Here is a 27,589-nt window from a genome sequence, read left to right on the forward strand (position 1 = left end):
TATAACATGAAGCATTTTCTTATCAAACAAGTTGTCATTTTTGTCATTACTTTTTTATGGAAAATGTTTAGAAAAAAAAGTAATAATTCTCATCTTTAAACTAACCTCAATAAGAGTTCGGGGGATTGCCACAATTTGCCAAATGTCTGAAAATTGTGCCTCAACTGTGTAAAGTGCAACAACAAGGACCAAAAAGAGGCATTTGACTTATCTTGTGACATTAACATCGGCGTGAGACCGAACACCCTCTCTCAAATAGAAAAAAAAAAAAAGATTGAGCTCACTGATATAAATGTTATTTGAAGACCCACAGCTCTGTAATTTCATCAAAGAGAATAATTGCATGATCTTAAAAGAATGTTAGGTTCGGGTTGAGTCTCCAAAGGGCACCTTGAGATTGAATTTGACTCGGTTATGATATTACCCCACCTCTCACACACACACACACACACACACACACACACACACACACACACACACACACACACACACACACACACACTCCCTTATTCCTTTGTTCTGTGTCAATCTATAATCCTGTCATCTCCATTGTGTGCATACTGCAACAACACTGTAAAATCCATTTACCTCTGAGACCTGTGTGAGTAGCTCAAAAGCATATCAATGAGCACTCCCATCTTTGCATTTTCCTGGTTTGGACCAATCACCCTCCTTGCATGCATGGGGAAAAGACAACATTGGGGGACTTTTTTGCATAGTGACTGGAGGGCTTATTGAACGTCTCCCCACCAATACTCTAAGCCAATCACGAAACATGGACTCTCTGAGAGGCATCGTAAGGGCTAACTTGGGCCAGAGCCCGCCAAAGCTCAGCTCCCTCTTTTTGTATGTAACACACGTCCGTGCAAAGTGCGGCACTATCTACTTCTACCTGCTGTCACTTGATGCAACCAAAAATCCCGTGAAAGTCAAAATGGAGCATGAGTGACACGTTTGAGTCTGATATACATTGCGGCAGAGCGGCACCAAATTTCACTTTCAAATGGTAATGTACATCAAGAGCATCCAACACAGAGCTGTATTTTCATAGATCCTTGTTTGTGTCTGGGGTTGCGTAATGCATCCACTCGATGGAGGTACGCTAAAGGGAATACAATACAATACAATTCGATACACTACAGCTTTATTCATATTGCGTTTTCACAGCTGGAATAAAGCACTTTACAGAACATTTAAAATACTCCATCCAAGAAATCTGAATATTGATCCATATATAAGGCGTATCGGATTATAAGGCGCACCGTCGGCTTTTGAGAAAATACTAAACTTTTAGGTGCGCCTTTTAGTGCGGAAAATACGGTGAGTGTGAACATGCTTCGACACCCGTCATGCCTCAGTGCCAACGTAAAAATGTATTCCACAATTGTGGCTAAGAGGACAACTTCACCAAGGGCCCGCTGCCAGCCAACGACTGTACATAGGCTGACTCACGTGCCGACACTTTGTACTCGACAGAATGCTACAGATGGAGAACAAAATGCAGCTGGCCAGCAGTTTCACCTGTCGTTTTCTCCACTCACACGCGGTCACTCATGCAGTGTGAGCATACTCTACGAGGAAGGACTCTTAGTCAGCTGTTTAGAGCTCGGAAAAGGGAGGACAAACTTCAGACGACTACTATATGAGACATTGGGAACAGAATAAAACCCTCACAACCTACTTTGGACACTTGTTAAAATGACAAGTTGTGTTTTGTTAATTGGTTCCACGGTAAGCTAATTATTTTACCGAGTTGACGTAGCTGTCACAATCCCGCCTACACGCCCCCATGATAGAAACACAAGCCAGATCGAGGTTTAATGCGAAACCACAAGGAAGGGAGGCTTGTTTGTAAGCATGCAGACAGACTGCACACTTGTATTTTCCCGACATGTAAAGTCCGACATTGAAGTTACGGGAACGGAATGAAAGCACATTTCCATTCAGTGTGAAAGTGGCACTGGGGCATCTGAGGGGAAAGTTTCTAAAAGGGCACTTTAAGTGAACTTTTAATGACGACTAAACCCCTGCCTGGTCTACAGTACCGAAGCACTGGAGGAGATGAGACTGTTCCACTGCACCTCGCAACGTTGCTTCTCCTCCACAGTGGTAGCTTTAATTTGGCAGGTAAGCATTTTTTTTGTCATCAGGGTGCTTTAGGCCTTCAGTCTATTACACTAAAAGGGAAAATACAGGAAGAAACACCTCTCCAAAAAGGATTGTGCTACGCAATCAGATGCCTGAACAATGAGGAATGTATTTTACCGACACTATGTTGATGGCATTCGGGGGATGTGGCAGCATTTTAGAAGGGGTTTGTCGTTGGCGGGAAGGAGGAACAAACAACAATCACCTACTCCGGTCCCTCATTTGCCAAGGGAATTGAGACTCTTTGTGAAACATGTTGTATTTTTAGGTGAAAAAGCTTCTTGGAGGCCCAGTGGGGGAGTCGCACGAGCAGCGTATTTGTTGTACTGTGTACACAAAGCAAATTCTGGTCCTTCAGTTTTCAAGCAAAATAACAAAGGGCAGCGATTGGAAACAATTTCTGATGCCGCTCTTGTGCTATTGTTGTGTGAATCCTTAAGGCACATATGGCATTCACATGCAATTTCTCCAGAAATTGTTTCATCACATTTTTTTTTGTCTTTTTTTTCTGTGTTTTTGTTTTGTTGATTTTTTTTTTTTTTTATTCTTTACTCTGGCATGATTGAAGATGTCTGGTTCTGTTTGTGACCAACAGGTGGCACTGAAGGGCTTCTCCTCCAGCTTTGCACCTGTTGGTCATCATGTCATTAGCTCTTTTCTGTTAAAAGGACTGCCACGCCCACCACGGTTTGTCTGATCGTTGTGTTGCTGTCATGATTTTGTTTTTTGTTTTTTTGTTTTTTTGTTTCTGTTGCTGTCATGTTGTTTTGTTTGTCATAGTGGTGTGTTTTGTTGTTACTTTAAGTTATTGAGTTTTTCAGGACTTTGTTCATGTAATTGATTTTGTATGGGTCAATATATGACCACCGCTGCTTTCACTTGGATGAGTAACTTTTCAAGGAAATACAATTCTGCTCATGTGTTGTCATGCGCAAGTACCTAATGAAGTGTCCCCTGATTTTCCTGCCTCACACCGGGGAATTCATGCTTAAGCTGTGGCATATGTTATTCAATGGATTTTTCATATTGAGGTCAGGTTGATTATTTGATCGAAAAATGTATACAGGAACTGATTATTTGAAGTGTTAGTATTTTGCCAGGAAACATCCTGTTTTTTACATGTTTATCGTACATTCCATGAATGGCCTTTTAAAGTTTGCCTTGACTACAATTCTTCCTCCACGTTCATCCATGTATCAGTGCATCTTTACGTGCAACGGGGTGTGGGGGGTTGGGGCCAAGACTGACTTACAGCTGAGACACTGTTATGTCAAGCTTATTTGCTCAGGGACTGTGGTGATACGCAGGTGAAGAGTTCACGTGTCAACTCTAAAGCGCAGCTGAGACTCATTCCAAAAGCATCAGAGGAGAGAATGGGAGAACATGGAAAACAGGACAGTGGGAAAACATTCTGTGACAACTGACAATTCTTAGGAATGGCTACTCAAGGCTTATGACAAAAACGTCAGATGTCAAGCACAAGGTATTTCATCAAAATGGTCTGATTTTTTAAAAGTATCTATCCTGAAGAGCCTCTGAATAATTTTGTGTCACTGTTCAGTTTTGTTTTGTTTTGGGGGGTTTTCAGGCACTACTACCAGTTGAATCAATTTCAAAACATGCTTTGGTGGAAAAAAAAAACCTTGCCAGAAGCATAAAGACAGAGAAGCATCTTGTGACAGGAGCTGCCTTGAGCCTCAGAGAAACTTCCACCTTCTGCAACGAGGGAGGGCAAGATTGCTGCAGTTAACACTCCTCTAAATGGCTTACTCGTGGCACAGCGAGAAGAAAGAACATTGGACCCCATTACAGGCAGATAGCGGAAGTGATGCATGTGGGAGAATGATTCACAAGCGCAGCCAAAAGAGGGAAGACTTTTAATGAATAAAATGCGACACACTGACATTGTTTCTGTGGTAACGCGGCTGTCGCTTGCACGGTTTGCTCTTCCTCTTGAGAGAGAGGAAGGATAACAGACTTTTCTTCCTCCATGCATGTAATGAGGAATTGTCTTCAATAGTTAAGATATGGTCAGACCAACCCCATCATTTCTAGCTTGTGACATACGCTTTTTTTTCTTTAATCAGGCTATAATTTGCTACGGTTGGATGCACCTGGACTGTATTTTTGAAATTGGAAAGTTTGGTGCAAGCACAATCCCATCCATCCATCCATCCCGGGGAGTCGCTGGAGCCCATCCTAGCTAACTTCAGGCAGACTACACCATGAACTGGTCGCCAGCCAGTCGCAGGGGCACATATAGAGACGAATGAACATTCACACCTACATTCACATCGCCACTGAATGGGTACCGAATCCAGCGTGTGTACCGCTATACCATCAGCGACAGCACAATCCCACAGGTCAAATTAATAATTGTGTCCTGAATGTGCCTGTTACTGTCAATCCAACATCAAATAAAAGTATCAATCAGTATATAACCAATTACAGCAATGAGTCAAGTAATGAGGACACATCACAGGACTTGTATCAGAGGTACAACCTCGACACAAAAAGATTAACAGGGTCGTCCGCAGAGGGAAGATTCCTTCACTGCCTTGTTAAATATTCACACTCTGACACACAGGATCAATCAGGGCTGCTTACTGCATGCTACTGACACTACTGCGGAAATTTCTTCATTTGGTGGCACGATCAATAGCTCATTACAGCAGCTTTATGCAGGCATGTCTGTGGGCTTGCCCGCTACTTCTGTTCATTCTACCTCACAGGCCAATTTTATCTGTGGGACTTCATCAGGCAAAGGAGGAAAACTGCCCCCCGCTGAACACCTCGATCTTAACAAACCAACTTTGTTGAGCAGAACAGCATAGATAACAAATTTGTCCCGAGTGATGAAAAATGAGGGATATGAGGAAAATCAATGGTGCTGTCGCCTCGGAGGTGGCATTCCTCTGTATTTTACAATCCTGACAGCTTCACATTTTGAGGAGGTTTAAACGAGCATTTACAATTGCACTTTACTACTGGCCCTGAAGTGCAAAACGCAACCACATAAACAAAAACAAATAGGTATTAAACACAACTACAACAACAACAACAACAACAGTTAAGAGTGAATTACAAAAAAATACAAAACAAATCAATAAACAAAACAAAAAGCTAAATTTACAGCAAATAAAAAAAACACAAAACACAACTGCAATATAAAAACACACAAAAACATAACTAAAAAAATTAAATCACATTAAAAAAAACTTAACAACATAAAATCAAAGAACATAAAAACAAATAAAAAAAAATTATCATCTTTGTTCACTGAATGGACCTGGCGAGGTGCACACTTTGTATACATTTTTACCTCAAGCTTTTTCTATTTCATCCACAGTCCATACGAAATTATACATTTGGTGAAGTATTGTTCTATAACACAATATATCCATCCATCCATTTCCTGATCCGCTTATCCCACTAAGATTCACTATATATGCGTACTCTATATACTGTATTTCCGGCATGGTGGCGGTGTTGTAGTCCTCTTAGTTTAAAACCAGGAAATATATGATCAGCTGCCAGCATGCTGCGGCATCAGTGATGAGCGGTGTCGTTATCGAGTTTTTTTTATTAGTTTAGTGTTTTTTTTTTTGCAGTTGTGTTGGGTTTTTTGGGAGGTTTTTTTTTGTTGTTAATTATTGTTTCATTCAAGCAATGTCAGTTGGTCATGAGACTAATCAATGATCATTTTTTGGATCAGCACCGAAATGACGGACATCACAATCGTAATGGCATCTCTCCTTAGTTCATTAGATGCAGAGCTACACGACGCTGCAGGACTTCGCTGGTTAACTCTGAGCCAGCGTGCAGCTTAATATACGAGCAGCGCTCTCACAGGAACTGACGCATCGCTATTTCAATCATAAGATAACATCTTCAGGACATCAACATCGGCAGCTCCATTTTGTGGCAATACATTTGTACACATGCAAGTGATATTTCAAACAAACATGAGGAAACAATGACACCGTGAATGAATGTAAAACGTTGGTGCGAGAAGACACGCTTTGAAGTCATCAAACATGATTATCTTCGACTCAAATCAAATGTTTTCAGTGTATTGAATCAACATGCAGCAATAAGGACTGGTTTGCCGTCACTGTATACAATGACACTGCATAGCTCATGTCATTAACATGCAAACAGCGGGTTGAGGTGGATTTGCGGGGAGGGGCGGAAAATACAGTTTTAGATGGAAGGGAATTGGGAGCGAATGGGAAACAACTGCATTTTCAAAAAAGAAGGAAAAAGTATTTCACGATTTTTTTTTTCCTGGTGTGGCTCATTAATATTTCCTGCTTTTTTTCCTTCGTCCGTGTTTCTGCACAGACGGTCATCTCCTAAATGCAGAGTGAGCCCGGTGCCTTCATATAAACAAGCCGAGCGCTGCCACGGCACGTTGGTCACAGAGCCAGCGTGGCCTTTTCAAATTCACTACACCCACTTAGACTGATAATAAGTTGCCAAAATGTTCTATGTGCCTTGCAGGGATCCCTCCACCAATGAGGCTGTGTTTGTTTTTGCACTTATCATCGCATGGCATGCTCTTCCGAATCCCTCCTCTTGCTCCCTACCGTGTCCACTCTAATGACACGGCACACAGTGAGCTCCCAATTCATTTAGAGAACTACTCGTGGATAATGAGCAGTCTGACCATCAGCTGATGTTCCATTCATATTATTCCCTGCTCATTATGAAGCCAATGTTGGTGCATCTTAGGGCTACTCCAATTCGAAACAGGATTTAGGCAAGTTCCTGTGGCATGTACTATGCAGCCTTATAAGAAGCCCCCGGACATGAACACATTATTCATTGCCAGCCCATGGTAAAATAGTGGACCTTTTGACTTCTATAGCCGTCAATGGCAGTGAATGAGTTAAACAGTTTGGAGGATGCGAAGTCTCATGGCTCACAATCAACACTGCTCCTCTTCCTGTCAACATCAAATTACCCACCACCGACTTAACTTCAGCCATTGCCTCACTACTTTTTCTCTCCTCCCACAGAGTTGGCTTTATAGGCAGCAGTCCGGCAGGGGTAATTTCTGCTCCCACTCCAGGGAAATTACTTTCTGTTGTTAGAGAAGAAGCATTTTCCAAACTGCTTTATCAAGCGCTTTGACTCCAATAACAGATGACATTTGGATGCCTGGAAGGAACATAGGGCCTCCATAACCAGGCAACCCAAAGTAGGGACTTAACTGCAGGGCACATCCAGTCTCCTGCATGTGTGTACTCATGCTGCTCTGTTTGTACAAACTTACATGTACTCGTGTTCAGCATTCATTTCTGCAGGAATGAGCTGAAAATTGAGCACATACGCTACATAAACGTGTGTGTGTGTGTGTGTGTGTGTGTGTGTGTGTGTGTGTGTGTGTGTGCACGTTATGCTTGGACTGATGAATAATATCTGTACTATGTTCTGCTGTGGCACGTCTGGTGCAGCCTGACTGCACCACAAATCTCCACATTTGCATTCACCACACACACATGCACACCAAGCTTATTCACTGACCTAAAAGTACCAAATCCAAAAATAGGCTCGCCTATTAAAAAAAAAAAATGCAATTATGAAATGATGCCATTGACATTCTCTTCCAGAAAAGAAGAGCAATGGCGCAGAAATGTCAGCTCCTTTTAGTAGCAGGAAGCGTGTTGATTTGGTGACCTCTATGCACTGCGGTTAAAAGGTTGAGCGGTTGTGGGGACACATGAGCAGGGGGTATCAGACGACAGTGAATGAGACAAAGGAACATTTTAAAAGATCAGTGCTGTTCTTGGGGGAAGAAAGTACATCAACTACACATTCAAGACTCCATCACTTACAGTACGTATACATGGTTCATGCCGAAAGGCTGTGCAAAATAGGGCCATGTTTCTCGGATCCCTGTTGACATCTTCCTCTGTAGAAATTGATGATTTATTAAAAAAAAAAAAAAAAAATGGTTTGTAAACTGAGATAACAAAGACATACAGTAGGAATCCTTTGTTATTTGAATTTAATGGAATTCAGCGGCATCTATGCTATGCACTTCCAATATATCATTTCCTATTGCCTTGGGGGTCTATCAGGATTTCTTTTCAGACAACACGATTCTGTTTGAATTTGACCACAAATGGGCACATTATGTCATCATCTATTTTTGCCAAGAGTATTCCTGTTTCTTTAAACTGCTACCAAGACAGCCTACGCTGCATATCACATTGAACCCGAGTCCCTTGTCTGTCCTTATCATAATGATCAGAAATAACAATGAACATTGAATCTTGCTACGGCTAGCTACATGGACTCATGCTGCCGTTGCTGCACCGACCAAGCCTGGAGCAACTGTCTGCTCCCACTGCCATGGCCCCACATTTAAATACATTCACTGGTCATAAGATTAGGTACACCAGAAAGATCCAGAAGACTACCGCAATCTAAAATAATGCCTTTACATATATATATATATATATATATATATATATATATACACACACACACACACACACACACACACACACATATATATATATATATAAAATTGTAGTTGTATTGTTGTGCTAATAAACATGCCTTGCATATTTAAAAATATTTTTAATATTTTTCCCCTCTGAGTTGCGAGATGGAACCCTGATTCTAATGTAATAGAGCACAAAAGCTTCAACCCTTTGCTGAAAAAAAAGTACAGTATCACAAAACATTTCAAACTACTAACCGTATGATGTCCTGTATGTTCTACACGCTGATTTTAAATTTGTATTTACCCGCCAGTGTCATTCAAAACTGAATATGATTATCCTTACAAGGGCAGATTTTTGTGACTACTCCTGAAAGAACTGTTGGCTACTATCATATCAAATCTTGTGGTTGTGAACGTACAGAATATAGCACAAGCATGCACCATAGTTCATCCTTCATAAAGAGGGTTTTGCCTTAAGGAGACACTGTAACTACACTGACAAAAAAAGATTTAAGATACAGTATTATGAGCTTGACGGACTTGTTCCCAAACTTATTCATTCAAAGACTGCATAGTGGATTTATGCATAGCACACGAAGTAATAACTAAGATGTTTCACAAACAATACGGCACTATTAACACCGTCTTAAAGATGTGTACAAGGCTCGAGCAGTTTCTTTATGTCATGACTGAAACAAAAAAACGCCCCACACGATGGGCACTTGATTGAGACAGAAATCAGCCTCCTTTGCACGGGATGAGGATAACATTTCGACAAAGACAAGTCTGCAGAGCAGCACATCAGCAAACGTGTACTCACAGTTCTGAGAAACTGAATCTCATCCTCTCCTTCCCCACCTTCAGCCATGGCTGCAAGTGAGCCCGCTCAGGCGCTGGCTCCTTTTCCTGGTCGACGTGAGCATACAGTTAATCCGCGGTCATACAGCGGCGAGACTGCCGGCCAAATCCCGGTGCTCAAGACTCCTTCACCGGTGGCCCCGGGGGGCGGGTGGGGAGGGGGGAGGACATGGTGTGTGCAGAGAGGATGCTGCTGCTCAAGATGATGCTGATGCTGGTTTGGCCGACCGTGGACGGCGTGGCGTGGAAACAAGGAGAAGCAGAGACAAATCAGCGACGTCGCTTTCAGATGCCAATGCACGAATATTATTACCTTTACAAACAGCAAGACTAACAATTAGTATTCTTTGTTTCTTCGATACTGTTGCTCTCGGAAAGCTTGCAAAATGGACCTTGAAAGCGAGCACATTATCGCGTCAGCTTCCATTTACCAGCTCGAATGAGCAACACGTCTAAACAATCAATGTTTGGCCACAGCAGTGTGCGCGATCGTAAAACAAGAAAACGTTCTAAAAACGACCCCATAACCAACAAAGATTTCATTCATTTCAGCTCACTAAAATTCATACGTCTATGAATTTAACAATGGAAAATATAATATCGGTCACTGATAGCGAAGTCGTGTGTGAAGACTGTATTTCTGCTCTCAATGAAGGATATTTCTTATTAAATCCAATGCTGCTCTCTAGTGTAAGAGTAGTGACTTACAACGCTACAAAGAATTGCTACCCCGACATAATTGTTTGTAGGCAGCGTTGAACCATCAGGCCGTTTCTGCTGGCGTATTCGTTTTTTTGCATCCCCATGGCAATGAAAACTGGCTGCAAACTGGCCGGATTACAGCCAATTTAAAAAAAGACAGTCTTTGACCAAGTCTTCTCAAGAAACAATTGGCTATAGGATTGCTGTCTTTTAGGTGATGTCTCCATTTCATAGTCAAAGTTGCAAACTTGAATAATACATGAAACAAATTTAAATTGAGTGGTTATTTGATAACTCACTGAAGTGAGCACTTCCTTGTGTGTCCTAATCACCTCCAGTTACTGGAAACTCAACAATAAAATACTTGACCATAACATCCTCAGGCTGCAAAAAAAAAAAAATCACAGTCAATCACTCGCTGTAAAGAGTTTTAATTGACAAAAAGGTGATATGGCTACTTTCCTTCTTTATAGCCAAGATAGCGATATTGTTGCAAATTGAAATGAACTCTTTAATAAAAAGCACTTTTCGCAACATCTTCCTGCAGGAGAGAGTCAATGACAAATTGGTTTTACCTGAAATAGATTACGTGTGTGTCATTCTCATGATGTACAGCATCTGCTATTCAGGTGTGTGGAAATGAATTACATTTTTGAAAAGGTCATTTATTCACGAGTTAAATCTTAAAACTGAAACTCATGTTAGTACACATCTGAAAATATTTTTCAGAAGGCCAATTCCTAAATGAAAATTAAATTAATTTTTAAAATTATTATAGGCCTGGATAAAAACAATAATTTAATAACAATTTCACGGTGAGTAGTGAATCTATAAATTCCATTTTTTGACTTCAATGACTGAAATAAATTAAAATGCCCAGAATATTCTTTTTATTTCTTCATATCGCTATGCATCCGTATATCAGTTTTTGTCAGCCGCTCATTTCAGATTCAAAAGTAAATATCAAAACTATAACATGCATATGTTGCTTATATATCCCTTATCATACATGCAGCCCTATTAATCGATACTAGATTATGATTTATGATTTAATAAACCATGGAGGCCCGGTAGTAGACTGGTTAGCACGTCGACTTCACAGTGCAGAGAGGTACCTGGTTCAATTCCAGCTCCCGCCTTTCTGTCTGGAGTTTGCATGACCTCCGTGTGCTTGCGTGGGTTTTCTCCGGTACTCCGGTTTCCTCCCACATTCCAAAAACATGCATGGCAGGCTGATTGAACACTCCAAATTGACGCTTGGTGTGAGCGTGAGTGGTTGTTCTTTTCTGTGTACCCTGCGATTGGCTGGCAACCGGTTCAGGGTGTCCCCAGCCTACTGCCCGAAGACAGCTGGGATAGGCTCCAGCACCCCCCGCGGCCCCAGTGAGGATGAAGCGTTTCGGAAAACGCATGGATGGATGAATAAATAAACCACTTTAAAAATGAATCCAAATAGGGCCTGAAAGATTCACTACCATATTTCTCCACCAGATGTCACTATTAAGCTTTACCGTTGTAAAAAAATGATGGGGACAAAAGAGAAACATAATCCACGTGTGTTCGCTAGAAGCGTGTTACCTCAAATTGTAAGGAACACTGAAAGGTTGACCCATGTGACCGTAAAACATCATCATTAGCTGTCGATAGCTCCCTCGTTCTGCCTGCGAGTTGCAGCCGCACTGGCTCAAAATATTTGGAAACAGGCATTGAAAATAAGCCAATCACATCACAGTTGGGAGTGCAAATCCTATTGGATCCGAGTCTTGTCAATCATCGAAGAAGAGCCCACAAAATCCGCGGTGAGTCCTTGTGGCTGGCTGCAAGGCTTCAACACATACATGGCCAAAAAAAGCATTCATTGCAAGTGAATCGGGTAAGTAAATTTCTGTTTTGTTTCGACGAGGTGTCCTGATTTAACTTACTGCGGGTGCACTTGCACAATGCGCACTTTGCCCTTCCATTGTGGACCGCAAACTCAAGATGATGTATATTTGGTTAGGACATCTAACTGTGTTGTGTGTGCATTTTGCAGTGAATATTGCGCAATAATCCTGAATTGAAATGGCAGTTTTGTGAGCAGCGCCACAAACGATAGACAAAAGTATGCGAACGTTGTTAAGGAAATGCATGTACCGGTACTCTCGTTTATTGCAAGGTGACATCAACACCAAAGGATTGGGATGTACACGGGAGAGGTGCATTTTCCAAGTGTTAAAACTTGTCCATCGCTGATAAAAATAGAAAAACGTTCACGGTTTACCGAAAACGGGGAATGACAAGAAACACGAGTAAAATGAAGATAATGTGTCATGAAACATTTACTGTATGTGCCATCTCGTTAATGTTTCAGTTTTCTCGTGGTGATATCATGTCAAAGGAGAAAAGGGACGTAATGCAGGGGGCTTTATGATTCGACACATTAACCACTGACTTTGACCTCAGGAATTATTTTTTCCATTCACTCAACATGACAAATTTAAAACTATCTTTAAATTCAAAACTGTATTTAATGTGCTGCTAATCATGTAACGGTCTAAAAAAAAATGGCTGTCCGTAAAAGTGTTTTTGTCTTCATGTGTTTTTCATGTATTTAGTCAAATGCATTGCCGTTTATTCTGTAACAGTGTTAGGATGGGCCATACGGTGAGCAGTCAAATCCATCGGCAGGTGGATCGCCTCCTGCGTGATCTTTGGTGAACAACATGTCACCCACCCATCATGGAGGGAACACACACTGTTTTACTTCTCTATGTGCCCATCCGTGAGCTCAGCAACACTAGCCTATATTGCCCTAAACGGACGGTCCCAAGCTTCAAGTACAAGAGTCGCACCGCTCCCTCAGCCGGGACTTGTAATGACCATGACTGTGGAAATGAGGATCTCGCTGCGTCCAAACAAAGAGTCCAGTCTTCCAACTCCTTGGGCAAACCCCTCAGCTACCAGCGGGCAACAAAGACGGCTGTCGCAGAGCTCTCCTTGCTGGCTGCAGAGCACCACCAGTTGCTGGTCGATCTCTTATCCTTGTGCAGGAATTGTGCCAACAAAGTCAAGATGGGTAACCAGGATGGGAAAATGCAGGATTACACCGAGGGGCAGAAGGTTGATCCTGGAGGTGAGGTTGTCTGCAGTAGCAACTTAAGTTCTCTTGCGCAAACAGCAACAAAGAGCAGAAAGATGAAGATGAAGGAAGGCAAGCGACTCGATAGTGCAGAGTATTCCCTGCACTGTCAGATGAAGACGGACGTTTCAAATGGAACTCCATCCTTTAATCTTCCTGCTAGGAATAGTGTAAACGCAGCCTCTACAATGGACGAGACTCCTTCTACATCATCATCTCTCCATGAGTCTCACAGTTTTTTTGTTAATCCTGTCCTGCCCATGGAGGAACCATTTCAGAATATCCGAGAGAGCTGGGATTTTATTGAGGGCAACCAGACGTTCGACTCAGACGTGGATTTCTGCAATGACTTCTCAGAGTATGACAGTGAGCAGGGTTTTGAATCAGCCTCTTGCAGTCTGATGGAAGGCCTGACCCGGAGGGAAAGCGGCACTAACCTTCGGCCTGTCAAGAAATTTCCACCAGAGCACGCGACGGTCAAGTCCAGTCAGCAGCTGCAAGGTGAAGCCAACCAGAGGGAAAGAGGGGTGCGGTTGGTCGTTAAAGTGCAGGATTTGGAGGGGAAAGTACAACGTGTCAGTCACACAAGCCCGGATGGGTCAGGGTCTTCTGATTCGTACCCAGGAACCAGTACACACATAAAGAAGTATGGACAATCGAGAGAATTAAGCAGAGAGACTCATGTTCGAGTCAGCCAAGAAAAACCTGGTCATAAGCTTGCTGAGGGGCTGCGTTTGCCGCTTTCCCATCCCCATGAACTCCGACCCTTAGCTAAAACTCGCACTAAGAGCCCATCTTCGCCTTCTCTCGCTGGCGTCTTCAACACATCCTTCCCTGCCTCCAACAGTCTCCAAAGCATGTCACCGTCCCTATCACCGAGCCCCAAGCTCAACCATCGCATAGTGCTGATCTCAGATCAAGACGTAGACCATGATCGGGAAAGCAACAGCAACACGGACGAGCCCAAACTCTTCGCCGAGGTCACTGACAAGAATGGCAACCGGCGAACCGTCGCGCATCTGGATTTGAATTTCAGCAGACGGCCGAGCAACTCCGGAAAATGGAATTCTTCTGGCAACTCCACAACCACAGGTGAGCAATTTGGAATACCCGCTTGGAACACGTGCATTGCCATCGTGAAATCTTGATGTTAATATTGACATTGAATGTTTCATCATTTTCAGGACTTTAGACAGATCTAATCCGATTAAATTCATTCAGTACCAGCCAATTCTGGACCAAGTCTGAAAAGATGTTTAAAAACGTCTTTGGAAGTGAATGAGTTAAGTACTCTTAATTGTGGCCTGAAGTTCTCATTTCCTCTCAGTGTTTACTCAAATTTTTACTTTGTCCCTTCCAGCTTTAGGCCATAATTTCTTTTGATCTCAGTCGAGGATGTGTCAGTGGTCTGTTTTCTTCTTTCAACAATGACATGTGACGTCCCCTACAAATTAAAAGCTACCCAGCAGAGTTATACAAAGAGCAAAGCGGGCTCTGAGAATAATTTGGTTGATGATCCCTTTTTAACTCTCTAAGCACTGCGGCCAAGTCGGAGATTAGTGTCTCTGATCAAAGGCTCAAACTTGACGCAAACCTCCACCCGATCATGGTTCTCATGAGCACTGCGCTAACTGAAGCATTGCCAATTTACTGCCAGAGGCTTCTAAACTCACAACCCCCACCCCCTCCAAACGCCTACAGTAAGAGGAAACTGACAAAGGGTCACCGGCAGGTATGAAAAAGGATTATAATGACCTTCTTTTGTAAAACGTCTTTTTGGAAATCCTTATCCCGTGTGTTTCATGCTAGCTCCTGCATTCGGAGTTTGTTCACGACAGCTTTTCTTTCTATTTTCGTAGACTGTCTTCGGTTTTTGAATTTTTATTTCAGCACTCAACTCCGGTACCTATCAGTACTTAAATGATGAAAAGGCTCTAAACCTCATGGTTTATACCACTTGGGGGCAGCAGTGACGGGCATGTTGACATAGTCTCACCTTGAAGTGTAATGGCGTTTTATTTTTTTATTTTTATTTATTATTATTTTTTTGATGCAACCAGTAAAAATGTAAACTGATAAACTTGGTGTTACTTTCATATTCGATTTTTGGGGGAATGGGGGTGCACCAGGTAAAAATGTGAACTGATTAGCTTGAGAGGAGACAACAAATCAAATTAAAATCGACTTAAATGCTCTAAAGGACTCGATATTCACGGCGCATTATGTTCCAAAACATTTGCCGCACTAGAGGAGAGATTATGACTTGTCGTGGGTTTAATCAAAGCTATCTATCCTTCTTTGTCCAATTAACTTGCCAGACTCTATTTTGTCCTGTCTCTCACTTTAGTCCTCCCGCTTAATACCCGACATATTTGATGTCTGTCGTCAGGCAGTTTTTTCTGATCAGATTATCCTGTACGTTCCAGCAAGGTCACATGAAGCTGAGCAGTGCAAGAGCTCCTTCTATTTGCAAGATGTCATTCAACATAATGTGGGCTGCCTTGCAACATTGTTAGGCCACTGAGAACAAGGGTCAGCTCTTTTCAGCTAATTAAATGGACTTTGCCAACACAAGCTAAGAATGTTCCCCCTTTTTTTCCATATGTCTCATGCAGCTGCAGAGAAATACAGACCAAAATTATCTCTCTGTAACCCCTGCAGCATCTTGGTATATTGTCATTACAACCGGGTGTATTGTGTGTCTGCTCGGCTTTAAATATACATTTACCAGTGAAGCGAAATAAGGTTAACCAAATTGTCTGTGCCTGAGTTGGTAGGCTGTCAATCCCAATAAAGACACTCTTTAATATTCCTCCATTTTATGCTTCCCATTTGCCCCCAGAATTGTATTTCAAATGAAAAATGATGTGTGGGAGCTCTCTGGGTTAGTCTGCTTTTCTGCTTTTGATTCTCAGAGAAGCGTAGACCTTTTCTCTGTGGTTCCGATGTCCGTAGACAGAGCAATTAGTCAATCGGTCCGTCTTTCACAGCAAATGTGTGGTGAAACGGCAGTGAAGGCCACAAGACCAGCTCAATGATTTATAATAAGCCTTGCATTTCTCATGATTTATACAAAAGTTGATGATCCGCCATCCTGGGTAAAAGCAGTAGAGGAGAGTGGAAGCTGCCACATGCTCTCAACATGCCATATGGCCTACTTGCGTGACTTTGACTGATTATGTTATGGATTTTATTGGACAAAATGGGGCAGCGTTGGCGAATATGTTTGAAGGTCTTACACAAAAATGAGAAACAGTTGTAATCATCTGCCAAAGGCCATTTACAATAATTTGCCACCAACATGTTTGGTATTGTTGCACAATGAAACAATTTAGTTTTTGATGGTTTTACTCTTAGGTTTTCTGGATCTAACTGAGCCCAATATCCATCCATCCATCCATTTTCCGATCCGCTTTATCCTCACAAGAGTCCGGGTGGCGGGTGCTGGAGCCTATCCCAGCTGTCTTCGGGCAGTAGGCGGGGGACATCCTGAACCGGTTGCCCCCCAATCGCAGGGCACACAGAAACGAACAACCATTCGCGCTCACACTCGCCCTTAGGGACAATTTGGAGTGTTCAATCAGCCTGTCATGCATGTTTTTGGAATGTGGGAGGAAACCGGAGCACCCGGAGAAAACCCACGCAGGCCACTATATGCTTGAATTAAAAACCTGTGTCAATTATGATCAACGTTCTTTTTTATACAGCACTTATATTGGACCATATTACATGATACACGTACTAAATCCTGTGAGTAATGACTTATAGGTATAGTAATATATGTAAATTTGAAGGCTGCAGAAATCACACAGGCATCCAAATTCGCTCTATTTTTAGGATTATCGGGACCTGAATATTATTATTGATATGAATTTGCCCTACACTGTCGCAGCTAACTCAGCTTACTCCTGGCAAGCATTTGATTCAGTTCGCAGCATCCTTTGAGTAATGACCAGTCAGTGTCAAGTGGCTTCATCCCTCATCCTTGACAATGCCACCCTGTCAGCACCTGATGTTCGAAGGTTTCTGTGCCATGCGAAACGCAGACGGACTTAACCAATTTAGAGTGTGACACGGCAACACCCACACGGTGTGACAGCTGCTCATTTTCAATTTTATTACTTTTGTCACTTATCACTTACAGCTGCACACTGAAGAAACAACCTGCACAGCAAAATAAAACTGACCTTGCCAAAGCACAGGATGTACATATGGATGGGTATGATCCAGTTTTAGTGTAATGCTCTTCTTACTTAATTGAGTCGTCTGAGAGCACCCCCGCCCGTCCATCCACTGCTGTTGCCGTTTATTGACAGTTTATGAGTCTGTCTTGGCAGGGAGCCAGATTAAATGACGGCAATGCCCCCCCCCCCCCACAGGGTCGTTTAAAAGTGTGTATGTATGTGCTAAATGAAGCCCTATGAATAACCTATGAAATAGTCTTTCTTTATTTCAAATGATAGTTCCAGTTTGCTCATTGCATAATGGAAACAGTTTCCAATCCAAAGTGTATAGTCGTGCCATTGCAATGGTGTGTGTGTGTGTGTGTGTGTGTGTGTGTGTGTGTGTGTGTGTGTGTGTGTGTGTGTGTGTGTGGTCACTTCAGAGCCAGACTGCAGTGTGTATGTGACATAATTAATATTACACCTCTCTGACCAGATGGAGGCAGTGTTGGCATTTTTACGCATGTTTAAATATGCTTCACTTAATCTCTCTCTCTCTCTCTCTCTCTCTCTCTGTACGGACTCTGTGGGAATGTTTTACAGTACAGTGCTATGAAAAAGAATGTGCCCCTTTCCATATTTCCTTGCTCTTTGCATATTTACCACACACAAAGATTTCAGTTCATCAAATCAATTTTAATATCACACTGCGACAAACCAAGGAAATACAAAATGCTGTTTCTAAATGGTATTTTAATGTATTTGGACACAAAAAAAAAAAAAAAATTCTAACCCTACATGTCCCTATGTGAAAAAGTAATTGCCCCTGAACTTAATAATGGGTTGCGCCACCCTTGGCAGCAATAACTGAAATAAGATAATTGGTGATGAGTCTTTCACATCGCTGTAGACTAGTAATTATGGCCCACTCCAAAACCCTAATTTTGTCATTTTTTTAGCCATTCAAAGGTAGATTTACTGGTGTGTTTCAAACCTGCATGATCCAAGAGTGCTTGAGCTTGAGGGCACAAACTGATTGTCAGACATTCTCCTTCAAGATTTTCTGGTCGATAGCTTTTTTTTTTTCTTTCTTCCGAATTTCTTCTTGAATTTCTTCAGATTGTGACATGATGCGTTTGTTTCTTGAGATCTTGTAGCCTATTTCACTTTGTCTGACAGATGGTATTTATGTGATTTCTTGATTCAACAAATGTGGCGCTCGATTGTTTCCTCTGAAATTGAACTCAGCTTCCCCAAAACTGTCATTAGTCACAGTTTGTGATTTAACAAGACAAAGGCGGGCAATTTTTCACATTCAGGGACAGGTAGTTTTCACATTTTTTGGGGGTCCCTTAATAAATTCAATCATCATGAAAACCTGCGTTTTGTATTTCCTTGGGTCATCTCCTTATGATAATTAAAATTGGTTTGATGAACTGATACCATTATATGTGATACGTATGTAAAGAACACAGAAATCAGGAAGGGAGCAAATACAGTACTTTTTCACAGCACTGTATTTGCAGTGGACCATCTACTTTCAAATGCTTAAGAGCTTTGAAGAGAGTAGTTGCAGTCTGTATTTGGAACTGTCCCAACACCCATTCAGCAGTCTTCACTGTGGCACTCTTTTCTCCTCTGCTGTCCAAGTGTGTGCCATGACTGAATTGAAGTCATTTGGCCTAAACTCAGATTCCAGGATTCTATTCAAAGTGACGAGCAATCTCTTAGAAGCAAGTGATGGGCGACTGCAGTCATAGTGCAGTCCATCCAACCAACCATGATCTGATCCACTTATCCTCACGAGGGTGATGGGCATGCTGGAGCAAGCAAGGGACACCCTGAACTGGCTGCCAGCCAATGGCAGGGCACACATAGACAAACAACAACTATTTACACTCCCAGTCACACCTAGGGACTATATAGAGTGCTCAGTTAACCTAACATGCATGTCTTTGGAATGTGGGAGGAAACCGGAGTACCCGGATTCAAACCCGTGACCTCTGCACTGGGAGGCAGATGTGCAAACCAGTCTACACCGTCCACACTGCAGTCCCCACATTTTATTTCAATGATACTTGATGCTATGCTGGTAGTGTTTACAGTTTGCCACTGAAATTGTAATACAAAAATCAATCAGTTTGGAATGATAATGTGAAGCATAGCAAGCCAATCACAAGTCTGGAATCAGAAAACTAAATCCTGCTTAAGACGCATGTTTTTCTCTTGACAGGAGCGGGCAGGCTACAGTGCACATTCTGTGTTTGCAAGGCCCACAAATTGACTTTTTTTTTTCTTTTTTTACACACCCAACCTGCAGTTAAAATTGTATCAGCGAAAGGTGTTTTTGGAATTGTCTTTATAGGCTCACTATAGCTTACTGTGCAGCGCCTCTGAGTGGTCGATCCAACTCTTGTCCAGCTCACTCGGTGCAAATCAAATTTTTAATTGCGTAGCTCAGCAACTCTACATGCATAACACACTGCTAATTTTTCTGGGGTTGTCTGTATGTGTGTATCCCCTCCACTAGAGGACTCCCTCCTGCGTCATGATGATATTTGGATGCTCGATGGCGATGACCCTCAGGAGCCCTTGTCCCGTGTTCCCCGCCCCGATCACCTTGATTTCCTTCGCATTACACCGCCTGAGGATGACATCATTGGGGATACACCTTATTATCCCAAGCTGGGGTGCACGGTGAGTTTCCCTTAAACTTGCACACCACATTCTCCACATAGCCCTGGCATTTTTCCTTAGCACATGATCACAAATTCTTGAAATGGATTATAAGGTCAGAGATTTTAATCTGCAGACAGATTCTAAAACAAACCCGGCTGCTACGATTCCCTGTTCTGAGAAGTAACAATGAAATCACAACCGTCCAAACTACGGTGAGCATTTTGAGCAATTGTAGAACTTCCCACATCTACAGCCTTCTTCAAGCAAACATAAGTTTGAAATGTGTAATAATTAAAAAAAACACAACCCAACAGAGTCATTACATAACGTTTGCTATGAAGCCTCTCCTAGTTATTCAGACGGCATTTGATCGAGGCATTCATTCCTGTGGCTGATGAGGTAGATTACTTAGATGTGGTTTCCGTAGATGCGGGTATTTTATCAGTCTTAAGCCATGGGTTTGTATCAGTCCGTGAAATCGAAATACTATTAGTACAACTTTTTGCAATCAATGCTGTTTGAGCAGGGCCTCAGAGGGGATTTAGCTCTTTGTGTGTCGAGCAAACTTAAGTTTGAAATGTGTTATGATTAAAAAAAACACATGACCGTGTCCTACCCAACAGAATCATTACATAACTTTTGCCATGAAGCCTCTCCTAGTTATTCAGACGGCATTTGATCGAGGCATTCATTCATTCCTGTGGCTGATGAGGTAGATTACTTAGATGTGGTTTCTGTAGATGTGGGTATTGTATTAGTCTTAAGCCATGGGTTTGTATCAGTCCGTGAAATCGAAATACTATTAGTACAACTTTTTGCAATCAATGCTATTTGAGCAGGGCCTCAGAGGGGATTTAGCTCTGCGTGTGTGTGTGTGTGTGTGGGTGGGGGGGGGGAATACAACTTTGATTACATAACAAAATCCGTCTAAAGCCCACATTCAATGCGAGACTTTTTTTTCCTCAGATGAAGCTCATGAATGTCCTGAAAAACGCCTATAAATAATACAAAATATAATACAAACAAATTAGAGCTGACGTAAACACCCGTAGTTTAATTTAATTTGTAAATGATGAAAATAGTGATCATGACTGATGTGGAGAAATATTGATCTGAATTGTTTGCGCCCGATATTACATAAAGAAATATTGAGTTTTTGAAACTTTCTGCTTCATTCACCCGATTACAGTGCCCACGTCAAAACATTGATGTGGAGAAATATTGATCTGAATTGTTTTCGCCCGATATTATATGGGGAAAAAAAAAAGAAATATCGAGTTTTTGAAACGTTCTGTTTCATTCACCCGATTACAGTGCCCACGTCAAAACATTTCTGTTTCACATTCTTCCATGGCTACAGATTAGTTGTTCAATCAAGCAGATTGTGGCATTCTAAAGGCAATGACCTTTTGTTGCTGAGAGCAACAAGAGGAATGCAAGTTCTCCCTGAAACTAGGAAAACAACCGGCACAATTTAGAGCGGATCAGAATGGCAAATAAGCTGAAAGTGACGTGTTTTATGAGTGCAGTTACCACTAATGGCACCCGCGTTGAGTCACACTTCAATACCAGCGCTCTGTAACTGTTACTTGATATGTGACTTATCACACCAGGCTTATTGACGTTAGCACGCTAGCTACTCCTGTATACAACCGCACAAGCTAAAGTTCACACGCTCTTCAATGCAGTAACTACTCGCTGCGATGTAGAGCCACTGAACTTGTATGCCTCTCCTGCTGAAGACACAACGCCCTTCTGTGTTTCCTACTTTGCCACACTGCCATGTTCGAAACGTGAGGTAATCAGACACCTACGGCTGGTGCTACAGGTCCCCTCCCAGAAAGGGAGGGACGTGGTGGAAGGCGTCCACAGACTGGGTAGACCAATGAGATTTTTTTCTTCCCACAACCTGAAATTTCTTTTTTTTTTTTTTTTTCTCATGCAACAGTCGCCTGGACTTTTCCTTCTCGCCAAAACATATTGCTAAAGAGTGAACCGAAAGGAACAGCTCAGTCATGGACCGCATACTTTACGGCAGCACTGAGAGAAGGATAATCCACATCATCAACATGGAAAATACAGTTCACCTTGTGGGAATATTTGCAATTGCTCTGTGAATGTTGAACTCTCCTCTGCTCTCCCATCAGGATTACAACAGGATATCGATCCAGATATTGAACAGATTGACGGCACAGGAAACTTTGTCATAGAACTTTTTTTTTTTTGTTTTGTTTTTACTGCACCGGTGGTAGTTTTTCTCTGACACAATGAACACTTTTTAGATTCAACCTGTTTATTTGTCACACATGCAGTAGAATTGTTATTGGTGCCGTCTTTTAGAAGGTAAGAGGAGATTCGTCCATACAAAGACCTTTTTGTTTCTTGCCAATGTTTGAGGTGGAATAGGAGCAGCTTTGGGACCCGCGGCTTGGACATATATTTAGATTTTTGTTTTCACTCTATGCCTGTGTGACATTCGAATGAGAATGGACAATTCACAGAATCTCTCTTATGACCATGGACCAAAACCCACTCCTGGTTTATTAAATGTCTTTAACAATCTTCTCACGAGGGAGAGGCCAGGATCAGATGTGCAGCCGGCTGTGCTGACGTCTTTTAAGGAACTGTCAGATGTTGAAGAATGTCAAACTCTCAAAAGTGAAAATGCGCTGAAAGAGAGTGATGCTCTCTCTCCGGGGGATGAAGCTGCTTCCTATTCCAGAGAACAAAATGTTGACAATGGGGAAAGTTACAAGGATTCTGACAGTCCGGTTAAAGGAGAGTTGTCACACTGGTTGGACGAAGATTCAGTCCGGGTGACTCGAGTGATGACATATAGTGACTCTGAAAATGAGGAGGAGGTGGCGGGACTTGAAAATAAAAGCCCGTCAAAGAAGCTAATAATTGTCAGGAAGCCAACCTCACCCAAGGATAGCAAGGATCTCATGCACCGCCGTGATGAAGATGTACAGCAAAGTGCCACTGAGGCGGAGTTACATGTTCCACAGTTTCGAACACATGGGTTGAAGACGTCACCTTTGGAATCATTTTTATCTGCAGACAGGTCCAGCCAAAGCACCGACGTTCGAACTCTCCCTATCTTATCAGCTCCCACAGAGAACACAGCTTCAATATTTAACAGAGTCGAAGCATCTAGCACAGAAGACGATGGAAGTAAACAAACCAAAGACACCGTTGAAGAAATTAACTCTTCTCTGCCCGTTGACTCCGTGATCCTAGGCCGTGATACAAAGGTATCCCCAACATTACATCAATCTGGAACATGTGAGCAAAACTACGCCGATCCGCTTTCGAGCCAAGCGATCCCCTCCCCAAGTCTTGAGGAGCAGTCAGACAATGTCGAAAAAACAACAACATTGCTCTCCTCTGGTCTTGATCTCCAACCAAGTGCCAAACTTTCACCTCAACATTCGCTTTCGCCGAAGACCCCGGATGTGTCCTCGTCCGTCTCACCCCAATCCAAGGACACGTCACATTCTTCGCCTCATTCTTTTCAGATGCCAGCTCTGTTTAGTGGTCTACGGGTGCTGAAGAAAGGGGCAGTAGGGGAAGAACGAGAGACTGTGTCAGAGATCAAGCAGAGTGAGAAAGATACTGACCTGGCGTTGCTCAGTCTGAAGAAGACGGTGAACAAAACCAAGCTCCTACCTGAGCAGAAGACATCCGCTCCAACCAAAAAACACCTCGAGTCTAAACCTCTCGCAGGAAATCTGAAAAACAGTCAGCACGTTAACCTTGATAAGCACAATGAAGCCAAAAGTGAAGGACAGGAAGTTGATCCGGAACCGAATAAAAATAAAGAGTTTGAGACTGGAGATGAGGTGGCAAGAGAGAAACCGCCGCAATCAGAAATCAGGAAAACCTCTGACTTGGCGTATGATGCTTTTCGAAGTATTTTTGGCCCTAAGTCTGCCAAAAAGGAAAAAAATGAACCTGTGGATCTAGAAGCAGTGAGAAAGAAGATCAAGAATGACAAAGAAAGTCTACGATCTATTTTTGAGAGAACCTCCAAAGCTCCGAGCAGGGAACCGAAAGCTCCCGCAGAAGCTAACGTATGTCATAACCTCCCTCTATTGTTTCTATTCATCCAACGTATTTATGATGGCAATAAAAACATACTGTTCCACTTTTTCCGGGAATATACTAACGTGATTGTATTTGCTTTGACAGACGGAGACTACGTCGCCTGCGGACAGTGAGGACCGAACTCCGGGTCGTCTGCAGGCTGTGTGGCCACCACCCAAATCCAAAGATGAGGAAGAAAAGGTCGGACTCAAGTACACCGAGGCAGGTAAAAACCAGACACTGTTATCTGTATCTACCGCGCTCCCTGTGAGCTGAGAGAATGCTGTGGCTCGAGGAAATGACATAGAATGAACTCTGATGCTGACATGTCTTTTTCAAAGACTGGATCGCGCAAGAATCAAAATACAAAATAAAACACGGGAACTGTTGTGGTTTTAGGAGTTGGATGCCAATATCGGGCATTTTGAAGAGCAATGTGCAATTATACAGCATATTCATTGAATCACGCAAATAAATCTAAGATAAGTCTTTTGCACTTGAATTGGTTCATCATCACACATTTGCGTGGCTCCACTCAAATCAAAATGTCATAAATGATTTACACTGCTAAATCTTTGTTTCCAATCGTCCATTTGTTGGTATGATCATGCACACAATTTCATGACATTTCACATCTTGGACTATATTATTGTCACCAAAAGGGGTAACATTTACCTCACTACAAAGCTTTACATGTTGATCATATACAGAATACATTTTAAGAGAAACGATGCTCCTAAGAGCTGAAAAAAATTAATACGGACCATTGATACTATAAGAATTGATTTGAATGAAAATGAATGAATCCTGGTTTAGGTGGTTTCTTTTTCTGCCTTTACAGTTTTTATCAGAATCAACAGATGATCTTTATGACCTGTTTGACGTGACAAAATGTTTTTTAGGGCACCACTCTGTCACCTGCACGATTAAAAACAGGTTGTCCAAGTTGCAAAACCGGTCCTTCCGTCAACAATGACCCAACCCTCATACACTCAAAAAATGTGCCGAATTTGCTGAGTTTGATTTCGTCAAGTGGTTGCACAAAATAAAATAAAAGATGAATTGTTTCGTAGACTATTCATCTATTTGTAATGTGTCTGGATCAAGATGATATTATTTATTGCGACCACTTTGCACACTAAAATTGATTAAATCCAACCAACATTTTTTGTCAGTGTGGAGACTTATCAATCGTTCGATCAAACGCAGCTGTCGAACAGTCTTGTCGAGCCAGAAATGCAACATTCTTCGTGTTCAATTAGTTATTCTGTCTGTACACGTGCAAAAACACCAATAATGATCACAAATGTATTTGCTGTGTCATCAAAATGTAGTCCGATTGAGAAATGTGCTGTACTTTCTTTCAGAGCACCAGGCTGCCCTCCTACAGCTCAAGAGGGAATGCAAGGAAGACTTGGAGCAAATGCATGTAAGTTATGTCACATGGCAAACCAATCGACAGCGCTTTGTCAATACACCAGCAACAATGCGACTCAACGGTGGAAATGTACTACTACTCTAGATGTGGTCTAGAGAAAAACGCATGGGAAATAAACTACTGTACTTCACATTATGAACACAGGATGGCGCCAAGTAAGCATGAAATGTTCAAGCACAGCCACACAGCACTGGTACACGCCTCTCGACGCAATTTGCTTCTGAACTTCAGTCACTACACGAGGGCGCGGTTTCAATTTCAAATAGTCATTCAAGGTCGAATCCAGGTATTACCCCCAGAGAGCTTTGGGAATATATTGACAAAATTAATGTTTTGGTTTTTTTTTTTTAGTACAGTGTACGACCATCCGCCAATATCGAAAAAAAATCTTCAAAAAAAATATTCAGTACACGTTTTTCATGAAAAAAGAGGGGGGGGGGCAAAAACAAAATAAAAGAAAAATATAAATATCTGAAAATGTTTGAAAAAAAATGTGAATCCACGGGTGCCGAATTGATGACACATTCTTGCAAGTGTGCGGGTCTTGACCACATGACCCCCCCCCACACACACACACACATACACACACACACACACACACACACACACAAACAAGAGCAGACTGACGTTTTAAACATATTTTTTTTAGAATGCCGACTTCAAAGATTTCAGACAACAGCAGTTGATGAAGAAAATATGCGCATTTAAAATGTAACAGTTTTGAGATCTTGGTTTTGGTTCTCCTTTAAAGTGAAGCTGGATTCATAATACGATTAGTTGAAGTATACTGAAAAACAATACAGAAATAGACGAAAAGAATTAAAATAGCACCACGAAATCATTTTGAAAATGTGATCAATTGTTTAGTGCAGGTTTATTTTCATGAAAATGCTTGATTGTTGGGATCAACTGACGGTGTCTCAATCGAGCGCAGTGAAGTCACATATTGGTGGGAAGACGTTCAAACACCTTTGGCATTTTAAAACTTTTAAATATATGATGATATAAAATATTACAGACACACGAAGAAGGAGCTGTCAGTTACAAACACTACTAACCAGATTTTTTTTTCACATTATTGTCACCTAATTATGTTCCGCCTTCTCATAAAGTTAGACAGTTCAGAATCGATGCATTGGCAATTTCCCCGATCAAAATCTGACCTCAGGAAGGTTTTCTGAGTCTGTCTGTTTGCAGGCTTTAATATACCCTCCTTAATAGACTGATGCCGAGACTGAGAAAAGTGTACAACAGTCAGCCCACAACAAAGAGTTGGAACGTGCCTCATGCTGTTTCGAAGTGAAACATGTTAATAAGGAACATGTGTAAGGTTCATTGCCCAACAATTTCCTTGTTGTTTCCAGTCAATACTTTGCTTTTTCTTTTTTTTTTTTCTTGTTTGAGATGTCAACTGCCGGTTGCTATAGATTGTATTTGAGCAAGTCATTTATCACCCTGTGACGCACACACAGGTAAAAATAATGATAAATTAAGATCATGTCGTATGCAGTCCTACGCAACAATCATTTATATGCACTGCAAGATCATGACAATTATTCCGTTGATACTATAATATCCATTATTGTGCTTTTACAGTCAGATTTTGAGCTTCAGATCTTCCAACTTCGAGGCGAGCATGCCGTTTCATTATCAAACCTTGAAGGCGTCATTGCCAAGTTGCAAAAAGACAAGACCTACAGTGTGGAGGGCAGACAGACCCGAGACGTGGCTGTGTCAACTGCTGACCACCCAACAAGTAAAACTAGCCGAACTGTGGGGATCCAGACAGACAGGGAGACGTTCATCAAGAGCCCAGAGGGGGAGGCGGGCGGTCTCGTTCAAGCAGCCAACCAGAACATGCCGAAAAAACTTAACCTGGACTCTATCGGACTCAGTCTGGGGCTCAAAACAGCCTCAGGGCCTGCTGGACCAGCCCCGCC

General features: G+C 42.1%; 2 protein-coding genes across 2 annotated transcripts in view; one reads left to right on the forward strand and one right to left on the reverse strand.

Moving 5' to 3' along the window:
• Positions 1–9,719, reverse strand: part of LOC109522898 (ryanodine receptor 3-like) — a gene marked incomplete at its 3' end in the record, with an annotated part of 26,110 nt that extends 16,391 nt beyond the window's left edge. Inside the window, exon 1 of the mRNA XM_019881731.1 lies at positions 9,426–9,719. Within this exon, the coding sequence (XP_019737290.1) occupies positions 9,426–9,473 (48 nt within the window). The remainder of the gene's footprint in view (positions 1–9,425) is intronic.
• A 3,150-nt stretch (positions 9,720–12,869) lies between these two features.
• The window catches only part of LOC109522909 (formin-1), a 48,317-nt gene continuing 33,597 nt past the window's right edge, over positions 12,870–27,589 (forward strand). Inside the window, exons 1-5 of the mRNA XM_019881739.1 lie at positions 12,870–14,375; positions 19,977–20,143; positions 24,317–24,437; positions 25,579–25,640; positions 27,246–27,589. The exon at positions 27,246–27,589 is cut by the window's right edge and continues 243 nt beyond it. Coding sequence (XP_019737298.1) covers positions 12,884–14,375; positions 19,977–20,143; positions 24,317–24,437; positions 25,579–25,640; positions 27,246–27,589 — 2,186 coding nt within the window. The 5' untranslated portion in view covers positions 12,870–12,883. The remainder of the gene's footprint in view (positions 14,376–19,976; positions 20,144–24,316; positions 24,438–25,578; positions 25,641–27,245) is intronic.

Source organism: Hippocampus comes, unplaced genomic scaffold, assembly GCF_001891065.2.
Source record: "Hippocampus comes isolate QL1 unplaced genomic scaffold, H_comes_QL1_v1.1 scaffold587, whole genome shotgun sequence".
NCBI lineage: Eukaryota > Metazoa > Chordata > Actinopteri > Syngnathiformes > Syngnathidae > Hippocampus > Hippocampus comes.